This window comes from Magallana gigas, chromosome 5, assembly GCF_963853765.1.
Source record: "Magallana gigas chromosome 5, xbMagGiga1.1, whole genome shotgun sequence".
Lineage (NCBI taxonomy): Eukaryota > Metazoa > Mollusca > Bivalvia > Ostreida > Ostreidae > Magallana > Magallana gigas.
Genome location: NC_088857.1, coordinates 13,348,806 through 13,366,097, shown reverse-complemented (window position 1 = coordinate 13,366,097; position 17,292 = coordinate 13,348,806). Strand labels below are relative to the sequence as shown.

The 17,292-nt window shown below is 33.0% G+C and overlaps 2 protein-coding genes across 6 annotated transcripts; one reads left to right on the top strand and one right to left on the bottom strand.

The window, feature by feature from the left end:
- Positions 1-1,969: 1,969 nt before the first annotated feature.
- On the bottom strand, positions 1,970-6,253 carry LOC105348591 (M-phase inducer phosphatase). 2 transcript variants are annotated; one of them, XM_011458105.4, is made up of 10 exons: positions 5,944-6,253; positions 4,906-4,955; positions 4,613-4,777; positions 4,463-4,525; positions 4,077-4,238; positions 3,467-3,625; positions 3,088-3,186; positions 2,801-2,922; positions 2,591-2,708; positions 1,970-2,453 (listed from the first exon to the last, which is right to left on the bottom strand). In XM_011458105.4, the coding sequence occupies exons 2-10, from the start codon at positions 4,933-4,935 to the stop codon at positions 2,322-2,324; spliced, it is 1,050 nt and encodes a 349-aa protein (XP_011456407.3). In that variant the 5' UTR covers positions 4,936-4,955; positions 5,944-6,253; the 3' UTR covers positions 1,970-2,321. The 2 variants fall into 2 exon arrangements, with proteins under 2 accessions (XP_011456407.3, XP_034326782.2); XM_034470891.2 differs by lacking the exon at positions 5,944-6,253 and having other exon boundaries at positions 4,906-5,444.
- A 1,895-nt stretch (positions 6,254-8,148) lies between these two features.
- LOC105348590 (protein lin-9 homolog) lies at positions 8,149-17,248 on the top strand. Of its 4 annotated transcripts, none has more exons than XM_034470783.2 (16): positions 8,149-8,224; positions 8,973-9,008; positions 9,819-9,856; positions 10,001-10,102; positions 10,240-10,367; positions 10,516-10,641; positions 11,031-11,188; positions 11,430-11,563; positions 11,848-11,970; positions 12,153-12,254; positions 13,563-13,643; positions 13,820-13,930; positions 14,275-14,370; positions 14,680-14,763; positions 15,255-15,349; positions 16,671-17,248. In XM_034470783.2, the coding sequence occupies exons 1-16, from the start codon at positions 8,206-8,208 to the stop codon at positions 16,771-16,773; spliced, it is 1,536 nt and encodes a 511-aa protein (XP_034326674.1). In that variant the 5' UTR covers positions 8,149-8,205; the 3' UTR covers positions 16,774-17,248. The 4 variants fall into 4 exon arrangements, with proteins under 4 accessions (XP_034326674.1, XP_034326639.1, XP_034326605.1 ...); XM_034470748.2 differs by having other exon boundaries at positions 13,817-13,930; XM_034470714.2 differs by having other exon boundaries at positions 13,805-13,930.
- The last annotated feature ends 44 nt before the right edge of the window (positions 17,249-17,292 follow it).

Genomic DNA, 17,292 nt, shown 5'->3' with positions numbered 1-17,292 from the left:
CAAATTCTTTCCCTTTTTTCTGTCTGGGCTTTTTTTTTCTGAGCAAGTGTTTTTGCAACCCCCCCCCCCCCCCCACCTCCTCTCCTCCCCCCCCCCATCCCCCCCTTCACCCACTTTAGGCAATTTTAATATTCTTATATTATAAATATTTACCATTAACTCGTGCACTTAGTTTAGTTATTCCTATTTTTTTATTTATTGCTATTTGTTTAAGATATGTCTAAGTTGTTGTAATTTCAAAGTCTTTGTAAAAAATTTGCATTATCAAACATCCAATTCATTACAACCCCTTTAATGAACCGGTGTAACTGACGAAATGTCCTCATAATTTCCGGAAATGCCTAACACATGTATTTTATATGAACGGCTTGTTTATCACTAATGTGTTTATATAACCTACACAATACTTGACGTTTATGAATGTTCAATTCTATTAAAGTCAGAAATGTGATGGTACGCATTTTATGCACTTCACTTTTCATCTTTATAATAAAAATATTTTTTAAAATCGTGAAATTTCCATCCATTCCTTTACTGTTCTGTTTCTCTCCATCGCGTTGTGTATCGTCTGATTGTTTAACGATATCAACCATCTTGTAGGTTACTATATGCTATAATTTTTCAGGAGTGATTTCTTTAGCCTGTTTCCCTGGCCTACCCATAATGCTCCGCACCACTTCTGATGCGGATCATTATGGGTAGGCCAGGGAAACAGGCCGTGATTTATTTTCTTCAAATGAACGATTTCCATGTACGGTATATATGCTCATAAAAGAATGAACGGACGTTAATCGACTTTTATTTTGATTGCCAAAATGCCAATTTTGTAGTTGTTTAGCCTATATGCATGATTTTTTCGTGCACATCATGTAATATATTTATATAATTTAAAGTATATGTATGTAAAGAAAACAAGTAAAAACTAACAGAAATAAGCAAACAATAAAAAAACAAATAGTTATTCAATTTTGGGGAGTTTAAAAAAAATTATTTCTGACAAATGTGAGTAGTCGGGGATGTAGATGATTAATAACCAGTGCCATGCATGGTTGTTGTTTTATATTTGGTAGAGAATAAGCTTTTCATAAATTATTCTCTGAGAAGTGATGAAATACAAAGTGAATGTACATGCAACTATGCATCTTCAACTTTCCAAAATCGACCCCTTCAGTACTTTCATTTCTTTGATTATGTGCTTTTCGTTTAATTCACATTTGCTAATGAGCATACATTTTGCAAACGTATCTTTATAAACATAAAACTTCCTTATTTAAATTATCAATATCTAAATTGTAAGGACTGTCGTGCGATTAAGTTTATCGGCCTGTAGTTTTATCTTCCATGGGATGAATGAAAGTTGTAAATTATTTTTATGAATGAACCTACGCATCTTACTCGCTCATGTTTATTTAACCTACTATATGTGTGATTGTACATTCGGTATCATAGATAGCATAGATAGGCATATATCTACATGTACTCTGTATTTTTATGTAGCCTTGGTGTCACAATTTATATTTACATAATTTCTAGAAATTGCTTCACAGCATGAGTTTCTGGATTTACCCATTTTTGTTTCAAAGGTACTGATTTAACCGAGAACTATATCAAAATATTCCTTAAAACTCAATTTAATATTTTTGTGTTTAGTTTGGTCTTTAATTAAAAGCAGCGTTATTCTCTGAGGAGCCATTCAATATTTATTACCTGGGCAGGACTGGTATAGTTATTTTTTTTTTTAGTTTAAAAAGGCTTGGTCCCAAACGTTACAGAACGAAAACTTCATTCAAATTTTATGAAAAAGTTAATGATAATTTTTGTTTTAAAAAATTGCCCATTCCAAGTCAAATCAATGCCAAATACTATACACTGTCAGGTAAAACTACTGACCAATCATAATTTGGCTTGTTTCAGCCCTGGTATTGTCAGGTCTCTTAGGTACTCCATTGCATTTATAACGACATACAAGTAACATATATTATATACTTTATTACGATCGATCAATAACAATAAAATTTATAAATTACATATTAAATTATCAACCTGTAAAAAGAAAATATCAAAATTAATAAACATTTATAAATCACAACAAAATTATATAATCGTTACCAAGACAACGCAATGTATTTCCAATACATGTCAACAATAAATACTGTTTAACAAGAATTCTTATGAACACATCAAAAAACATTTTAAATAAATCAACCGTCTTACAAAAACAAGAGACACAGAACACATATCACAGAGCAATAACAAAACAATCATTAAAGTGTAAGGTTCAATGGGGTTATCACATTTATATTCTTTCATGTTTACGGTATTCAAAACAACAATCGATGTGGCACATTCTTCTCACTTCCGGACCACGACTTTGATTTGATACGGAAGTGACGTAATTCATTTGAGTGGTCTTTATGAAGCATTGGTTTGTAATCCTGTGGCGTGCAAAAGTTCTGAAAATTGAAAAACGCATATATTACTTAAATAATTGTATGTAAAGATTTGAATTTACAATAAACATCAGCAGCTTACATTGTAAAAATCTTGTTATATGAGTTAAAAATGATGAAAAGATTTTGTTTTAATTTACCTGGTGATGTTGATAAAATGATTTATAACCCTCGTGCATTAAATATATTTCTGGGTAGAATAGATGAGGATAATTATCTTTGTTAACTTCGCGGTCAGCATTGCGTAACTTCCGGTACCTAAAATTAGAGGAAAGATAAGATTGTCATGATCAAACTGGTTGCAAAAAATAAAACAAATTTACGAGTTTTCGTTATCTTGATCTGCTTACATTTTAGGCCCACGCTCTGATGAAAATTCACAATAGAAAACAAGAATGTGACGTCCTCCATCACATTTCACGCTGTCCAAAATACCGGAAATATCTTCCTGCTTATAAATATTCTCCGACTTCTAAAATAGCAGATTTGAATAAAAAGGTTATAAAAATTCATTTGTTCAAGAATGAAAAAGAGAAAACAAAAATCAATCGAGTATATATAGTTACTTTTCTTTTTTTTTTAATTGTTTTTGTATTTTAAAATGTTTGTTATAAGTACTCATGCTCACAGTTCTTACCATAACATGACCCCCTTCATACTCATACGGATATCTGCAGTCGATGAGGCGGAAACTTGAAATGACGTCATCATATCGCCCGGAAATCAAATCAACCACCTAAGAAAATAATCGGCATCAAAATTATTACAAATAACTATTTAAATATCGGCATTTATAGGTACTTATTCTATTTTCGACATAAAATATTGTTTAGTAATTTAGAGAAATTTCAAATTTTGAATTTATCAGTTTGTGTTTACGTATAAACCATGAACTAGAACATTTAGATGTTTTCTAAGGGTGTTTGAATAGACGAAGCATAAAAAATCAAATCCACTATTACTTATAGATTATACTTTCAAAAGTCTCGACCACAATTTTATTTTAACTGACTTACAGTGTCTCCTGTTATGGATTTAAGGTCGCTGTGTTTCCCCCGGATAGTAGGCAGTGCACACTCCTGACTTCCGTCCCCTATCAGATTTTCTTCGTCAGTTAGCCGGGCCACTGCGGTCTTCACGTCCATTTCCCCTGACGTCGAGAATTGGGGAGAGTCCTGTATGAATTGTTTTAATTTTGTTAAAATTGAGTTTAAAATGTCGGTATTCAATTTTTAAGAATTCCAAAAGGAAATAATTTTATGATGATAATAAAATTATTTTGCCAATTTCAGTATTTGGCCTCAATATCTAAAACCTGAGAACAGACTCTAAGTCAAAATTTCAAAAGTGTAACTTTGAAAATAATTACGACAATTAATCATTAGTCATGCTTGTATATTGTATTTGTAAATTATACAAAATTGCAACTTTTTAAACAATTTTCAATAATAATTCAAAATATTCAAAACTTTTATTATCATAGACTACTGACATAGAGCCTGATTTGGCATTGCTCTTATGTATATTTTTAGGAAGGGGTAATTTTTCACAGATAAGTTTCAGATCTGTTGCAAACTTGGAATGTATTCAAGGACGGGTCTGATTCTTACTTTCACCTACACCTACCCCAAACGACAAAGACTTTTTGAGGACTGGTCCCCGGCCCCGACGCTGGTTTGCTCTCCCTTGCCTGGTTTTGCAGTACGACCCAGGGTCTTCTAGCTGGGACTGGGAAATCTGTCCAAATAGGGTGCGTCTGGTAATCGTCTTTGCTTCAGAATTCTGGTTCTTTTTAAGACAAATTAGGGATAGTGAGTTATATTTCAAAACTTCATTTGTAAATTATACACTGCACATGTAGTGTTTTTTTTCTTTTTGTTTATCAAAATTACATGTTGATATATAGATCTCACAAAATACTTTATCGTTTTAAACCTAAACATATTTTATACATTAACTTAGATCTGATGACAAAGTAAAAATTAAGGAATTCTAGATAATGATATACTTACGTCTCTCTGCATTGAGAATTTAGGTGTACTCTTCAGACCGTTAAAGGAGGATTCAAGTGAAATCTGTAAATTAATGCGATTATTAATAACTCTTTGAAAACATTTGGTATATGTGCCGTTTTTCGCGTAAAATTACGTGACATTCCTTACATTGTCAGAATCGTCACTGTCCATTCCAATCCCGGAGTCGTCGTCCATCAGAGGCGTCAGGGGCTGTTTGGTTCCCCGCAACCTGGAGGGGGTCATGACGTCAGCAATGTCGACCTCCATATCCTCATCGCTGTCATCGAAACAGAGCTGGCCAAAGGGAGGTAACTGCAAAATGACCCATCAAATTCAAATCCCAGTCATTTAACTTAAATATCCTTTTTATTTAATATTATTTATAAGATCAATGAAAAAGATTTTGTAAAACTTAGCTTGAATAGTATACATGTACTTACATTTGCTGGTTTTTGATAGGAAAATTCCATTTTGTTCGATGTCTCTACACCTGGTTAACAAAATGTTTGAAGAAAAGAATTATATCATGACGAATACGTTAACTTTCTAAGAAAACTGAACATCTAAGTTTGTGTAGCAGAGGGAGTGATATGAAATGCCCCGATCTGACAGTTCTTTATATACCCCGTATATACCCTACTCAGACACACATACTCAACCAACCTGTCAAATACTCATAGCATTTACCGGGCTGAATACAGGTAATCAGCGCAAATTTTCGCACGTCTATTAATTAACGACCTGTTTTTAGGTAGCAGCTCAAGAAAGGAGCTTTTTTGACCAGAGGAAATAATTGGGATATACTCCGATAGGCATTGTCTGTGTCAACTAGACGGGAAATTTGGATGAATATCTCAGTTAATTATTCCTGTTTTATCACCTGGAATGTGAGAAAATTGGTGTTTTGTCACGAACAAACAGATCGGTGCAAACTGGACAAGATGTTATTCCTCATAAGGACAAGACTATGCATATTTCATATGTATTTTTTAAATTTATTTTTTATGTTATTAATCACGTTTGTTTAATTAATTTAAGTTCTACAAAAAAGGTAAATAGAAAAATATTGGTAAATATTTTTTTCTTTGCGGGGCGGGGGTTACTTTGGGAAGTTTGGGGTTTGGGTTTTTGATTTTTTTTGGGGGGGGGGTACCGGTAATAATATTGTTTAGAATATTAATCAGTATGGTAAAAACGTTATTTAAAATAGAAAAACTTAAAATACCCTCTCCAAAATATATTATGCATATTGTCATACATAATTGCAATGTATCAATAATCTTTTAATATATATTTTAATTTCAAGTTTTATTGAAAAAACTGGTTTAACTTGTCTTCAGCATAGAAAAAAAATTCGTTAACACGTCAATCAAGATATCATCGATGACAGAAATTTATTTTTATCGTTTCAAATCTGAACTGAGAAAAATTGAAATTGAATTGCAATCTATTTTACCCTGCAGTTAAATAACACTTACCTGGAAAATGCCAGTTTCATCAAAGTGAAATAACAATCCAACCCTGTCTGTTGAAACAGTTCACATATACCTTCCCGTGGAGTTAAACTGTCCTTCGTCCTCGAATCGAATCGAAAGATCAGACGAATCCATGTAATGTATAAAAAACAAAATCTATCCTTTAATCTTGAGTAATGTCTGTAGGTAAATGGTTTGTAATACTATCGGACCATGGCAAAATTGAACGCGTGAAAATTTCTACGAAAATAAATCGGATTAGCTTAACGAGATCGGGCGTGTTTATTGCACGGGTACGGTTCGTGTGTTTGAGCGTGTTCTTTCATTCAGGTATTATAGTATTTCTTTTGTCTGAAGTGGTTTTACTGAAAATATAACTTTATTGATTCGATCCATGTCATGGATACCCTTTATAGAAAAAAAAAACGTGACAGCTAGAAACAACCTTTATAGCAGCAGAAAAATTGAATTGAATACAATAACGGTGTCTCAGTTTTGAATGACTGCATGTATTTATTACATAAGTTGTATGGATTTTTTTTATTGACAACCGTACTAAACCACGCTAGATACTTTTTTGCCCTCAAGAATAAATGAACAAATGTTAATCTTACTCTTTAAAATCATTATTGGGTTGAAATCCAATAATTGTTCCTCATACATTTTTTACTATTCAAAGTTCCTTTTGTTCTGTACGACCTGAACGTATCTAAATACTCTACAGTATTTTTTCAATTTGTGAGAGTTTGGGGGAGGGGGTGGTCATCGTTTTTTCACCTAATGGTCCATTAAATAATTATTATTCATTGAATAATAATTTTAGATTGAATAGCTGATGGTAATAATCAGCTCGCATTTCATGGTAAGCAATTAATCAAATAAGTAATTTACTCCAAATTAAAAAAAGAGTGTCATTTAAGTGGCTGATTAGTTCATTTTAAAACAAATGCATCCAAGAAAGAAAAACGAAATGAAATCCCTGTTATTCGTTATAAAAAAGGAAAACCTGTGTCCTGTCTTAAACTGTTAGGCGTTTTCGGATGACAAATATATAATAATTATGGTGTTTGTATACATGTGCCTAGTACTTAAAATATAACGTTTCTATTGATGATTGTTTTCAAAATCTTCAAGTACTTTTCTTCGGAGGGGGGGGGGGGGGGTTGGTTATCAAATTGACGGGGAGAACTCTATGTAGCTGGCAAGCTATGATATCTAGCGATTTAGAAAATTTCTGAAATATATTACTCCTCTCAGCGTGGTTTGTTTTAATTTCAATCACGGGCGTGCACGTTCAAACACATCTCGTTGATAAATTATGTAGCATAATCAAATAGAACCATTTTAAAATGGCCTTGGACTTTCAGTAGGATGTAACTATCTGTTTTTTGCGTAAAAACAAGTTAAAATAACGCTGGTTTCAAGCGAAATATACACTGATTGCGTAGTCTTAGCCCGAAAGACAGACAAATCTTATTGATTTCAAAGAGCAGTGACCGAGTGGCCAACGATGAAATAAACAGGCTTATGTCATATTGTTATTTGACACAACTTCTCAAAGTCCAAGCTCTTTTTAAAATGGTTCTATTATTTATTCATAATATCGATATATTTTGGCTGTACCAGGAACATGTGTCGACCCCCCTTCCCCCATTGTGGCCCCACCCTACCCATGGAGGTCATGATTTTCACAACTTTGAATCTACACTAGCCGATGATATTTTGTTTATCTTTCCTCATTAAAAAAAAATAAATCGAATACTATTTTGCGACTTAAAATATTTTTTTGTGGAGGTGTAGGGGTAAGGTTGCATCCACCCTACATGCACCCCCCACCCCCGAACCCCGATAAAATTCTACGTCCGCGCCTGCGTTCTCTCCGATCCGCTTCATAAAAGGGATGGGTACATCTCATCAAAAATGTTATCTAAATCGATCGACTTAAAAATAAACAAGTTGAATTCTCAAGATTAAGGAGGCTGAGTGCTCAACAAATTAACCATCAGATCTACCTTCAACTTTTACATGTTATAATTTTGGCCACACTGTAAAGTAAACAAATCCAAAAGGTTTAGCCTTAAAATCTAAGCATTTTCCTTTATCTTTATATAGAGTTCTTCTTCATAAGGAGTTAAATATTACTTAAAAATGGTCACAAACATTTAGCCCTCGTAATAATATGAAGTAAATGTATCTTGACGGAATGTTACGTTCCAATCATGTTTGGTTTTCCATTTTATATATTTCCTGTCCTATTTCAAAAAGATGGCGGATGATTTAGAAAGTGAGAAAAATATACATTTTCTTTTACCATAAGAAATTGCCTATAAATCTTATACTGTTTTAGAATATAAAGTTTTATGTAAACTTGGGTTATAAATGAAATGTTCAAATAGATTTTCTTTTTACATATTTTGAATTGCGATTTCGTGCATATTATTGGGCGCATGTTGTATATTGCGTATGTAAATGGGGAAGCAGACAGATAAAAGGGTCTGTAAATCAATTTATTATATTGCCAGAAATAAGCAAATCAATTCTGCATAATTAATATACATGTACTCAATAATTTTTAGCTACACTAATCGTCTATGGTATTATATAATTGACAATAATATTTTGATTTCAACATATTACTTTTAAAGAGTGTTTTAATAGTTCTTTTTTCCTCATAAATTCTGTAAAAGAAAGTCTGAGTCAAGTAAAGCGATGACGTAAGTAGTAAATAGTCTAAAGATTTTAATGGTACTCATCGTTTCCACAGAATTTATGTGGAATTTAATTTACCAAGTCCAAAAGTAGCATAAGTTTTTGTGCAGTAAATCGCAACTTTTTGTCACACATAGAACTGTAGCTCCCAAGTCTCAGATTTTTTTTTCAGACCGGGAGCTACAGACCTGCAGCTAGTAGGGTTTAACTGTGTTCAAAGGTGAATGACTTCCATTGAGTTTGTAACAAATGCGATGTGTGATCTATTATTATAGCTTTCAGTACACATAATCATTATGTTAATTGTTATTCATCTTTGTTAGGCTCATCTGCTGAAGCTCTGATAAGTTTCAGAGAGGGTAAGTGCTGTAGCTGCACAAAAACCTTGGCATTCTTTCACAATGCAGCAGCGAACAAGAACCTTTAGTTACATCTGTATTACTTTTCCTTAATTCTGGCTTTGAATCTGCTAGCATGATATAAGCATTAAATCCATTTATATTCTGGTGGTGTACCAATCCAATACCGGTTTTTGTTTTACGTGGAATACCTGAAGTAGGTTGCATGAAAATTTGATTTCCTGACTTTGGCTTTCTGATGTGATATTTTTATCCCTTATAGGTTGTGGGTTATGCATAGAAATCATGGCAGGGCCTATACAAGCACTTACAATACAGATCATAAATTATTTTTAATATAGACAGGGCTCAGCCTTTTAAAGCACATTTTGGTGCTGGGACCATTAACATTTGGAAAATTAGCAGCTTACTCTAAGGAAAATCTTGTATAGGCTACTATAATGCATCATATAAAGCTTTAAATTTAACTTTTTCAATACATGGATACATGTGCATGTATTTTTCTGGTTTATGGGTACCTGGGTAATTAAATAGAGGTTCCCTTTTCATATTTGGAACAGGGTCTTTCTATGGCCCTAGATAAAGACAGCCGAGGGATTGCATGCATCGGAAAAAAATTGAGGCAAAACTGTGTAAATTAGTATTGATGAAGAAATTATATGAGTATCCACTATTTTAAAGGATTGTAAAAATATACATGTGGTCTATTCTAATATTAAAGCATGTTGAATATTCTTTGTTGATTAATTCACTTGGTGAATTATAGCAAAATATTTTGTCACTATATATATTTTTTTCTTTTGTCTTCAGGTAGCACTGACTACAAATCTCCATCAAGGCAGAGAAATGTAAGTAAAAATGTGTTTGAAGTTAATTGCCATGGTGTCTGTATATAAGCCTTTAATGTTTTGGTCTATGAGGTCAATTGGTTGCCATTACCATCTTTTTTTTTTTAATGATTAGTTTACACTAAAATGCTGTTTTCTTTGTAGCCAACTCGTATCAGAAAGAAAAACACAAAGTTTTACAATGAAGATGAAGACACTTCATTCTCGCTGCGGCCACGAGCCCCCAAAAAGAGAGAGCGTAAACCTGTAGGTTTAATGTTGTCTTTGACAGGTTAAGGGGTTTCACCACATGATAAAAGATTTCATAAACAATTTGTATTTTGAGAGTGTTCTTTTTTTTGTATGTATATCTACTTATCTACAACAAGTGTCCTTTTATTCAGGGTCTCGGATTGACTGTTCATGACAAAAAGATGGCCCAAGCCATTGGAGTACGACTTCGAAACCTACTGAAGTTACCTAAAGCTCACAAATGGGTCTGCTATGAATGGTTCTATTCCAACCTTGACATGTGAGTAGCAGCAAAATCGCAAAAATGCAGCGATTTTCTTGTACATGATGCAATTTATATATAATTACATAAAAAACAAATAAAAAAAATATATGTGGTGTGTTGTTTCTTTCATGTTTACATACATGTCTCCTTGCTTATTCCGCAGACCCCTATTTCTGATGGAGAATGACTTTTCTATCTGCATGAAGGAGTCTTTCCCACAGCTAAAGATGAAGAAGCTGAGGAGGGTGGAGTGGTGTAAGATCCGCCGCTTGATGGGAAAACCTCGCAGGTATTTATAGCTTTCTGTATGTCAGTATGCATGTTGTTTACCCTACATAAACTATTTGGAGAACGATATACTTTGTTTACATCTGTATTGCTGTAACTGATTGTCATACTGAAAAATGTTGGATCATGTTCAATTCATCAGTATGGATGGGTCACATTAATGTTATTGTAGCTTTTAGTTGATATTTATTTGTTCATAGTGTTTATCTTTGTTCTTTTTACCTTTTTTGTGAGCTTTTATTTTATGCTGGGTCAATGTTTTAAAGTATTTGGTCCATAGTTATTATGAAAGTGTCATCCAGACTTGCACAATGACATTGACAACAATTTTGATATTCCCTTAACATTTGAACCTGCTTGCATCAAGAGGCCTTTGTATCCCTTTTTTAGATGTTCTCCAGCATTTTTTGAGGAAGAGCGAGGGGCCCTGGAAGCCAGACGTACCAAGATCAGACTTCTACAACAAAGGAAAATGTCAGAGCTACAAACCTTCAAAGATTTACCTGAGGAGATTCCCATGCACCTCGTTATTGGGACGAAAGTTACAGGTGAGGTTTGGTAGACTTGTACAGAAATTTTCTAACAACATCTCTTGTAGAAATAGAAAAAAATCTGAACATTTCACTAATTAGCATTAATGTTCAATTAGATAGAGTTTTGAACAGTATTTAACAAATTAGAATGATATTTATAAGGATCTGATGTTATTACGAAAATTTAAATACCGTTATAACTATTTTTTTTTTCTTGAAAAAGAATATGTTTACAAGATATTTTACTTTATCTTAGCCCGTCTGAGAAAACCCCAGGACGGGTTGTTTACAGGAGTGGTGGATGCGTTAGACACGGTCACCAACAGTTACAGAATCACGTTTGATCGACCAGGAATCGGCACCCACTCTATCCCTGACTATGAAGTTCTGGTAAGAAAAAGTGTTTGGAGTGAGTCATATGTGCTCATACGCATACATGATAAGATGTTTCTCTGACACATGAATCATTTATTTTACAAAAAAAAAAAAAATCAAATTTGATTTTGTTTATAATTTTGAATCTTTCTAATGATGAGATAATATGTTATGGCATGAAGCAATGATAATTGAAAGATTTTCCTTGTTTTTCATAAACTGTTAGAAATATTAAGAATTTTTGTTTGTTATATTGTTCATTATGAAATAAAACTAAAACCTATGAATTCCCGTGACAGAGTGTGGAGCCCCAGGAGACTATCCCACTGTCAGCGTTTCAGCAGAAACACCGACCCAGGCAGCCCACTCTGTTCTCTCCTCCCAAGTTTGTTCCTAGTCTCGGCTCCCCCAACCCAGAGCTGGTGAGATACTCCATCCAAGGGGGTTCTTTTTTAAGTAGCATGGGGAAAATTCTATGATATTTAAAGAAATTTCTATCAGTGTTTACGAATGTACACAGTATTAGAATTTTCACAACCATCATTATTTCAACTTTTTAATGCTGTAGACATACACATTCAAAGGATGAATATATCTTTTACAGGATAACGACCCGCTGCTGAGTGGTTCAACCTTCACAGGGAAACTCCTCAGTCTGGAGGGCGGCACCTACGGGGGATTCCCCATCAAGTTCCTGGTCCAAGTGGTAAGTTCAAGGTCATTTATGTGGTGTTTAATAGGTCAGAGATACAAATATAAATCTAGTAGTTATGATAAACATGAGTTTGAAAACAGTAAGGCTATGAAATATGTAGGCTTTACTGGATTTATTACACACCTTCAATCTAATTTTAAATCTAATTGGGGGCCCATTATAACTTATGATAATTATTAAAAAATGAAAGTTGTGAATTAATGTCAAAGTACTTTAAATGCATATTTATTGTTTGCAGTATTTAGTTATTAAAGTAGATTCATAAGCTTAAAACATTGATAAACCCTTATGTATTGCTGTGTAAGAAAGGTAGATTAACAAATACACATGTACTTGATTTATATGCATTTATATGCATTGAGCATGAAGAACATTGTTTCAGGTTTCATAAATTTAATAGTGCTTTTTATGTATGATTAATTCAGAGATGTCTTGACACACCAATTAGAATAATGAAGGCATGACTGGCACCTTGATAATCCCCAGGTACATTAATTAGTGTACTGGTACCTGTATATGCCTGCTTCTTAATTGGGGTTAATTAGGTGTTACATGTGAATACAAGGTTTGATACTGGACATGTTTCTTGTTTAAAATTTATGCTCTGCTCCTATTGAATAGCAACTGTCAGCATCAGAATCTTGCTAAATATCAGCAGGACAAAGAGTCTCATTTTTTCCATAGTTTGGCCAGTGTTGCATGTTTTCATTGACAATTGTTTCATTTTTAGTGCAAAAAGTAAATGCTTGTGTTTGCAAGCATGGAAAGTTATGTTTGTGAAGATTATAGATATATTTATTCATTTTATTGTACAAAAACCCCTTAAAACTCTCTTTTTAAAAAAAGTACATCTGCACAAATGGCCTTTTAAAGTTAAAGTTATATTAGGTAGACAGAATTGTATATTGAGAAGTCATCTTATGGGAAATCTACTTTTATATCATGCAAGTAAAATCAAATGATGTATGAATGTGGGGCTTTTGCAAATTAAACATATAATTTGAAGTTAAAAAGAACTGTTTTGTCTTAGACACTAACTAATTTGTTAAAAGAAAGAAATTAATTTGTTATTCAAGTCTTCCTGGAAAGGTTTTTAATATAGATATTTCCGGAGTAATTTTGCATTCATGCTCTTTCTTTGACCTATATCATGTTACTTTATTGTTTATCATTAAATAAATATCTTCAAATGACTTGAGTACCATTCCATGGTTTAGATTGAAAATGTTAATGTCCTCTTTTTTAAAACGTTGTCAAAAAATGACTAAAAAAAAACAATCTATTATTTCTCGATTGTAGACAAGACTTTCCAAAATCCTTTCACTGAAGAAAGACTGGATAAACCAACTCAAGAATTTAAACACAGAAGCAGAAAAAGCGGTAAGTGGTTATGTAAAGTCAACAAGTATTGAACTGCATGAACCATAAATCTATTACATATCCTGGAGACAGAGTGAAACTCAATTAGCGACTGACATGTGTGGCTGTAGGGTGTGTCAGGTAGAGTAGATTTAGCTTGAAACTCTGTGTTTTATCATCAGAAATCATTCCAGCAGCCCATCAGTCGAGACTTTCAGAAAAAGTATGCGACCACTGTCCTGGAACTAGAGCAACTTAACAAACAGCTGAGCGACTGTCTGGGAGGGGTGCAGAACTACTGCAAAGAGGTCAGTATGCTCAGAAAAAGTGATCAAGTGTTATTACAATAGTTATAAATACACTTTGAGAAAACATTTTTTTCCTCCAAAAAGAGATGGTTAGCATTTTTAGCCTTTCTTCCTCATAAAAGGAGCTCTTAAAAAGGTATAAATATGCTTTGTTTGCTAAAACAGTTGAATTTTTCTTATTAAGATGATATTTTATTGGTAAAAAAATCATATTATGAATACTTAGGTGGAATAGGATGGATACAAAGTACCTGTATTTTGAAATTTGAACACTAACTTTCTTATTGTCTTGTACTAAGGGTAATTGCTAACACATTGCTGATAAGTTTCTTATGTTGTAACAGCTGGCTCCAGACATGGGTATGACCCCGCTTGATGAACCCTCACAGATCAAGACCAGCTGTGATGAAGAGGCTGCAGAGATTGTCAACAGGATTAGTGTAAGAGGGTGTCACAATAATAGCACAACTGTTAGTTATCAGTAACAATACTTCAACATAGTATTAACTTGTGGTGAATTAGTAACTTGGGAAGAGAAAAAACTCATTGCAAGTTGAAATTATCAATACATTCAAGTACATGTATTTGAATATTTTCACAGATTTAGACAAAAGTCTGATAAGGTATTGCATTCATGCATATATTATATACCGTAGATATTAAACATGTACCATTGTGCGTGCATATAGAATGATGTACATCTAGTATTTTCTGTCAAATTATGACCATGAGAAATTTTTCTCTTTTAGGGAATGTTCCATAAAAGGACCTCAAAGAATCACAGAGTGATTGACTTGATCTCAAGTTTGACTTCACTCATGCTGCAAGTTAGGGTGAGTCACACAGCCATTCTAAGTGGCTATTACTGTTAATACATGTTCATGATAGACCATCAATAACAATATGAATGTATTTGTAATGGGAGAAAGGGGAGTGTTATTATACTGTTGTTTTAAGAAAATTATTTTTGATACCTTTTCCCAAAAAAGAATTTCCAAAAAATCTGTATCTTTGCACAGCTTTTGACATTTTACACCCACAATATTTTCTGTTTGTAACAATAACATAGGAAAGCTAATGAGAATTTACTTGTTGTAAGACTTTCTTATTTACTTCCTTTTTCTTTGGCAAACCTAATGTAGATGCTTTTATTTGCCATGACAAATAAAAGTAAGAGTGGACTCAGAAGAGACTTTTATGTTTACTATGGTAGTTTACTAAGAATTGTAGCAAAGTATTATCTTAACCAGCCAATGCCATAATGATCTGCTTCAACTATGTGTAATACTAAATACTTTTACTATGAAACTTTTATACTTTTCAGACTTTTTCTGAACGAGAATTTAACTCCTTCGAGTTCAAGTGTCTACAAGATACACTTAAAGAAATAAAAGATAAACTAGATGGGAACAGCATAAAGTAAGTACCATACATGTACTGCATAAAGTAAGTACACGTACCATACCTGTACAGCATAAAGTAAGTACCATACCTGTACAGAATAAAGTAAGTACATGTACCATACCGGTACAGTATTAAGTAAGTACCATACCTGTACAGCAAGTGCCATACCTGTACCGCATAAAGTAAGTACCATACCTGTACAGCATAAAGTAAGTACCCGGTACCATACCTGTCCAGTGTCTGTCCTTTAAAATTGTCTTGTTTGATGTTATTCGTCTTGCATTTAAAATATTTTTCAAATATGAAGAGACTGATACCCAGAAAGTCTTTATTACAGGCTGCCAGAAGGCGGTCTGTTATTTGATACACATTTAAATATTGTTACTGCATTTCTGTGGGATAGTTCTTTTTTAATAGAATTAATATTATGAATATTTTTATGAATTAAAAGTAAATTTGCATGTTGAAATATGTTTGATGCCTTTTAAAAAATATCCCATATTTTTTGTTTTACTCGTAAATGAAAAACAGGTCATACTTAGTAGATTGTCGTGTTTGGTGCGTTTTTATGGAGACTATCATCTATTCGGAAAATTCTGGTATGCGGGACATACTAAAGACCTGAAATACTTAAGACCTGAATGTCATTAAATTTTATATAAATGATATATTTGAATTTTTATGTGCCACGTCAAATAAAATGACTTTGTGTGTGTATTTTTTATATTTCCATGTAAAATGTGGTAGAAAATATCATGAAATGACATCCATATCAATTAATTACGCAAAAATATGACAGAAATGAAAATTTGAATTGACTGGAAAATTGGAACTAATCAATTTCTATTTTTATCATGGGGTCCCTTGACATCATATAAACTAATGCATTAAGTTTTCATTCAATACAATGCAACAAAAAAAATGGTTTGAAATACATAATCTCCAAGAGAAAAAGATGAGTTGAACTTTGTATTGTACAAATCAATGTGTTTTCCATTACTTCATACTATGGCAATGATCAAACAATTACCGTTAGAAATGCTTACAGTAACGAACTCGATTCTTTATGATAATAGTAAAATGTTAAACTTCAAAACAAATTGCTGAAAGTATATTTAAAATTACCATAAAAATTAGTACAACCAACTTTTATTTTCTTCTTTGTGGTGTGTTTTTATGTAAACAACCAATGATTAATACAGCAATTATATTTTTGCGGCCCATTTGACGCTTGCGTCAAGATGATTTCTTGACGTCAAGATCATTTCCTGTTTTTGTGGTATTTCACTTGTTTGTCCTGTAGATGTACATGTATAGTATTTATGAATTTTTACAGTGCATTCCAGAACAACGTAGAAATCCATATCAATCACATACAGAGTGGACTCAGTCAGATGGGGAACCTCCATGCATTCTCTTCCTCCACTTACAAAGTCTGACCGGGTGAAAGGTCAAGGCCAGTTTGATTGACACTGAATGACCATGCAGGGTCTCGACTACTGAAAGCATGCCCCATCTTGTTATGGATTAGAGGCAGGTCTTGTTTAGTTACATTAGTGAAGGAATGTGTGCATGATTGTGATAAAGCAGTTGCTGTACTATGAAGTTGTTAAACAACTAGAAATTTTAAAATGAGACCAGTGTTGTGTAAGATGATCAAAATAATGATTTAATGATGTCAAGCATTGTATACAAAACATTTGTTGTTGATCATTAATGAATATCTCTGTGAATACTCTTAGAATTATGTTAGTGAATGTACATAAGGGTTTTAATGCAATTATGTATGTATGCATGATACATGTTTGTACATGTAAGAAAAATTCAAGGATGAATTGTCATATCATATTGATAGTTCAATATAGAGACATTGTTTTCGTGGAGATACAATAAAATTGTTGTAATTGTGTTAAATGTATCTTATTGATGTATGATTTTAGCGGTACATGTATTATGTT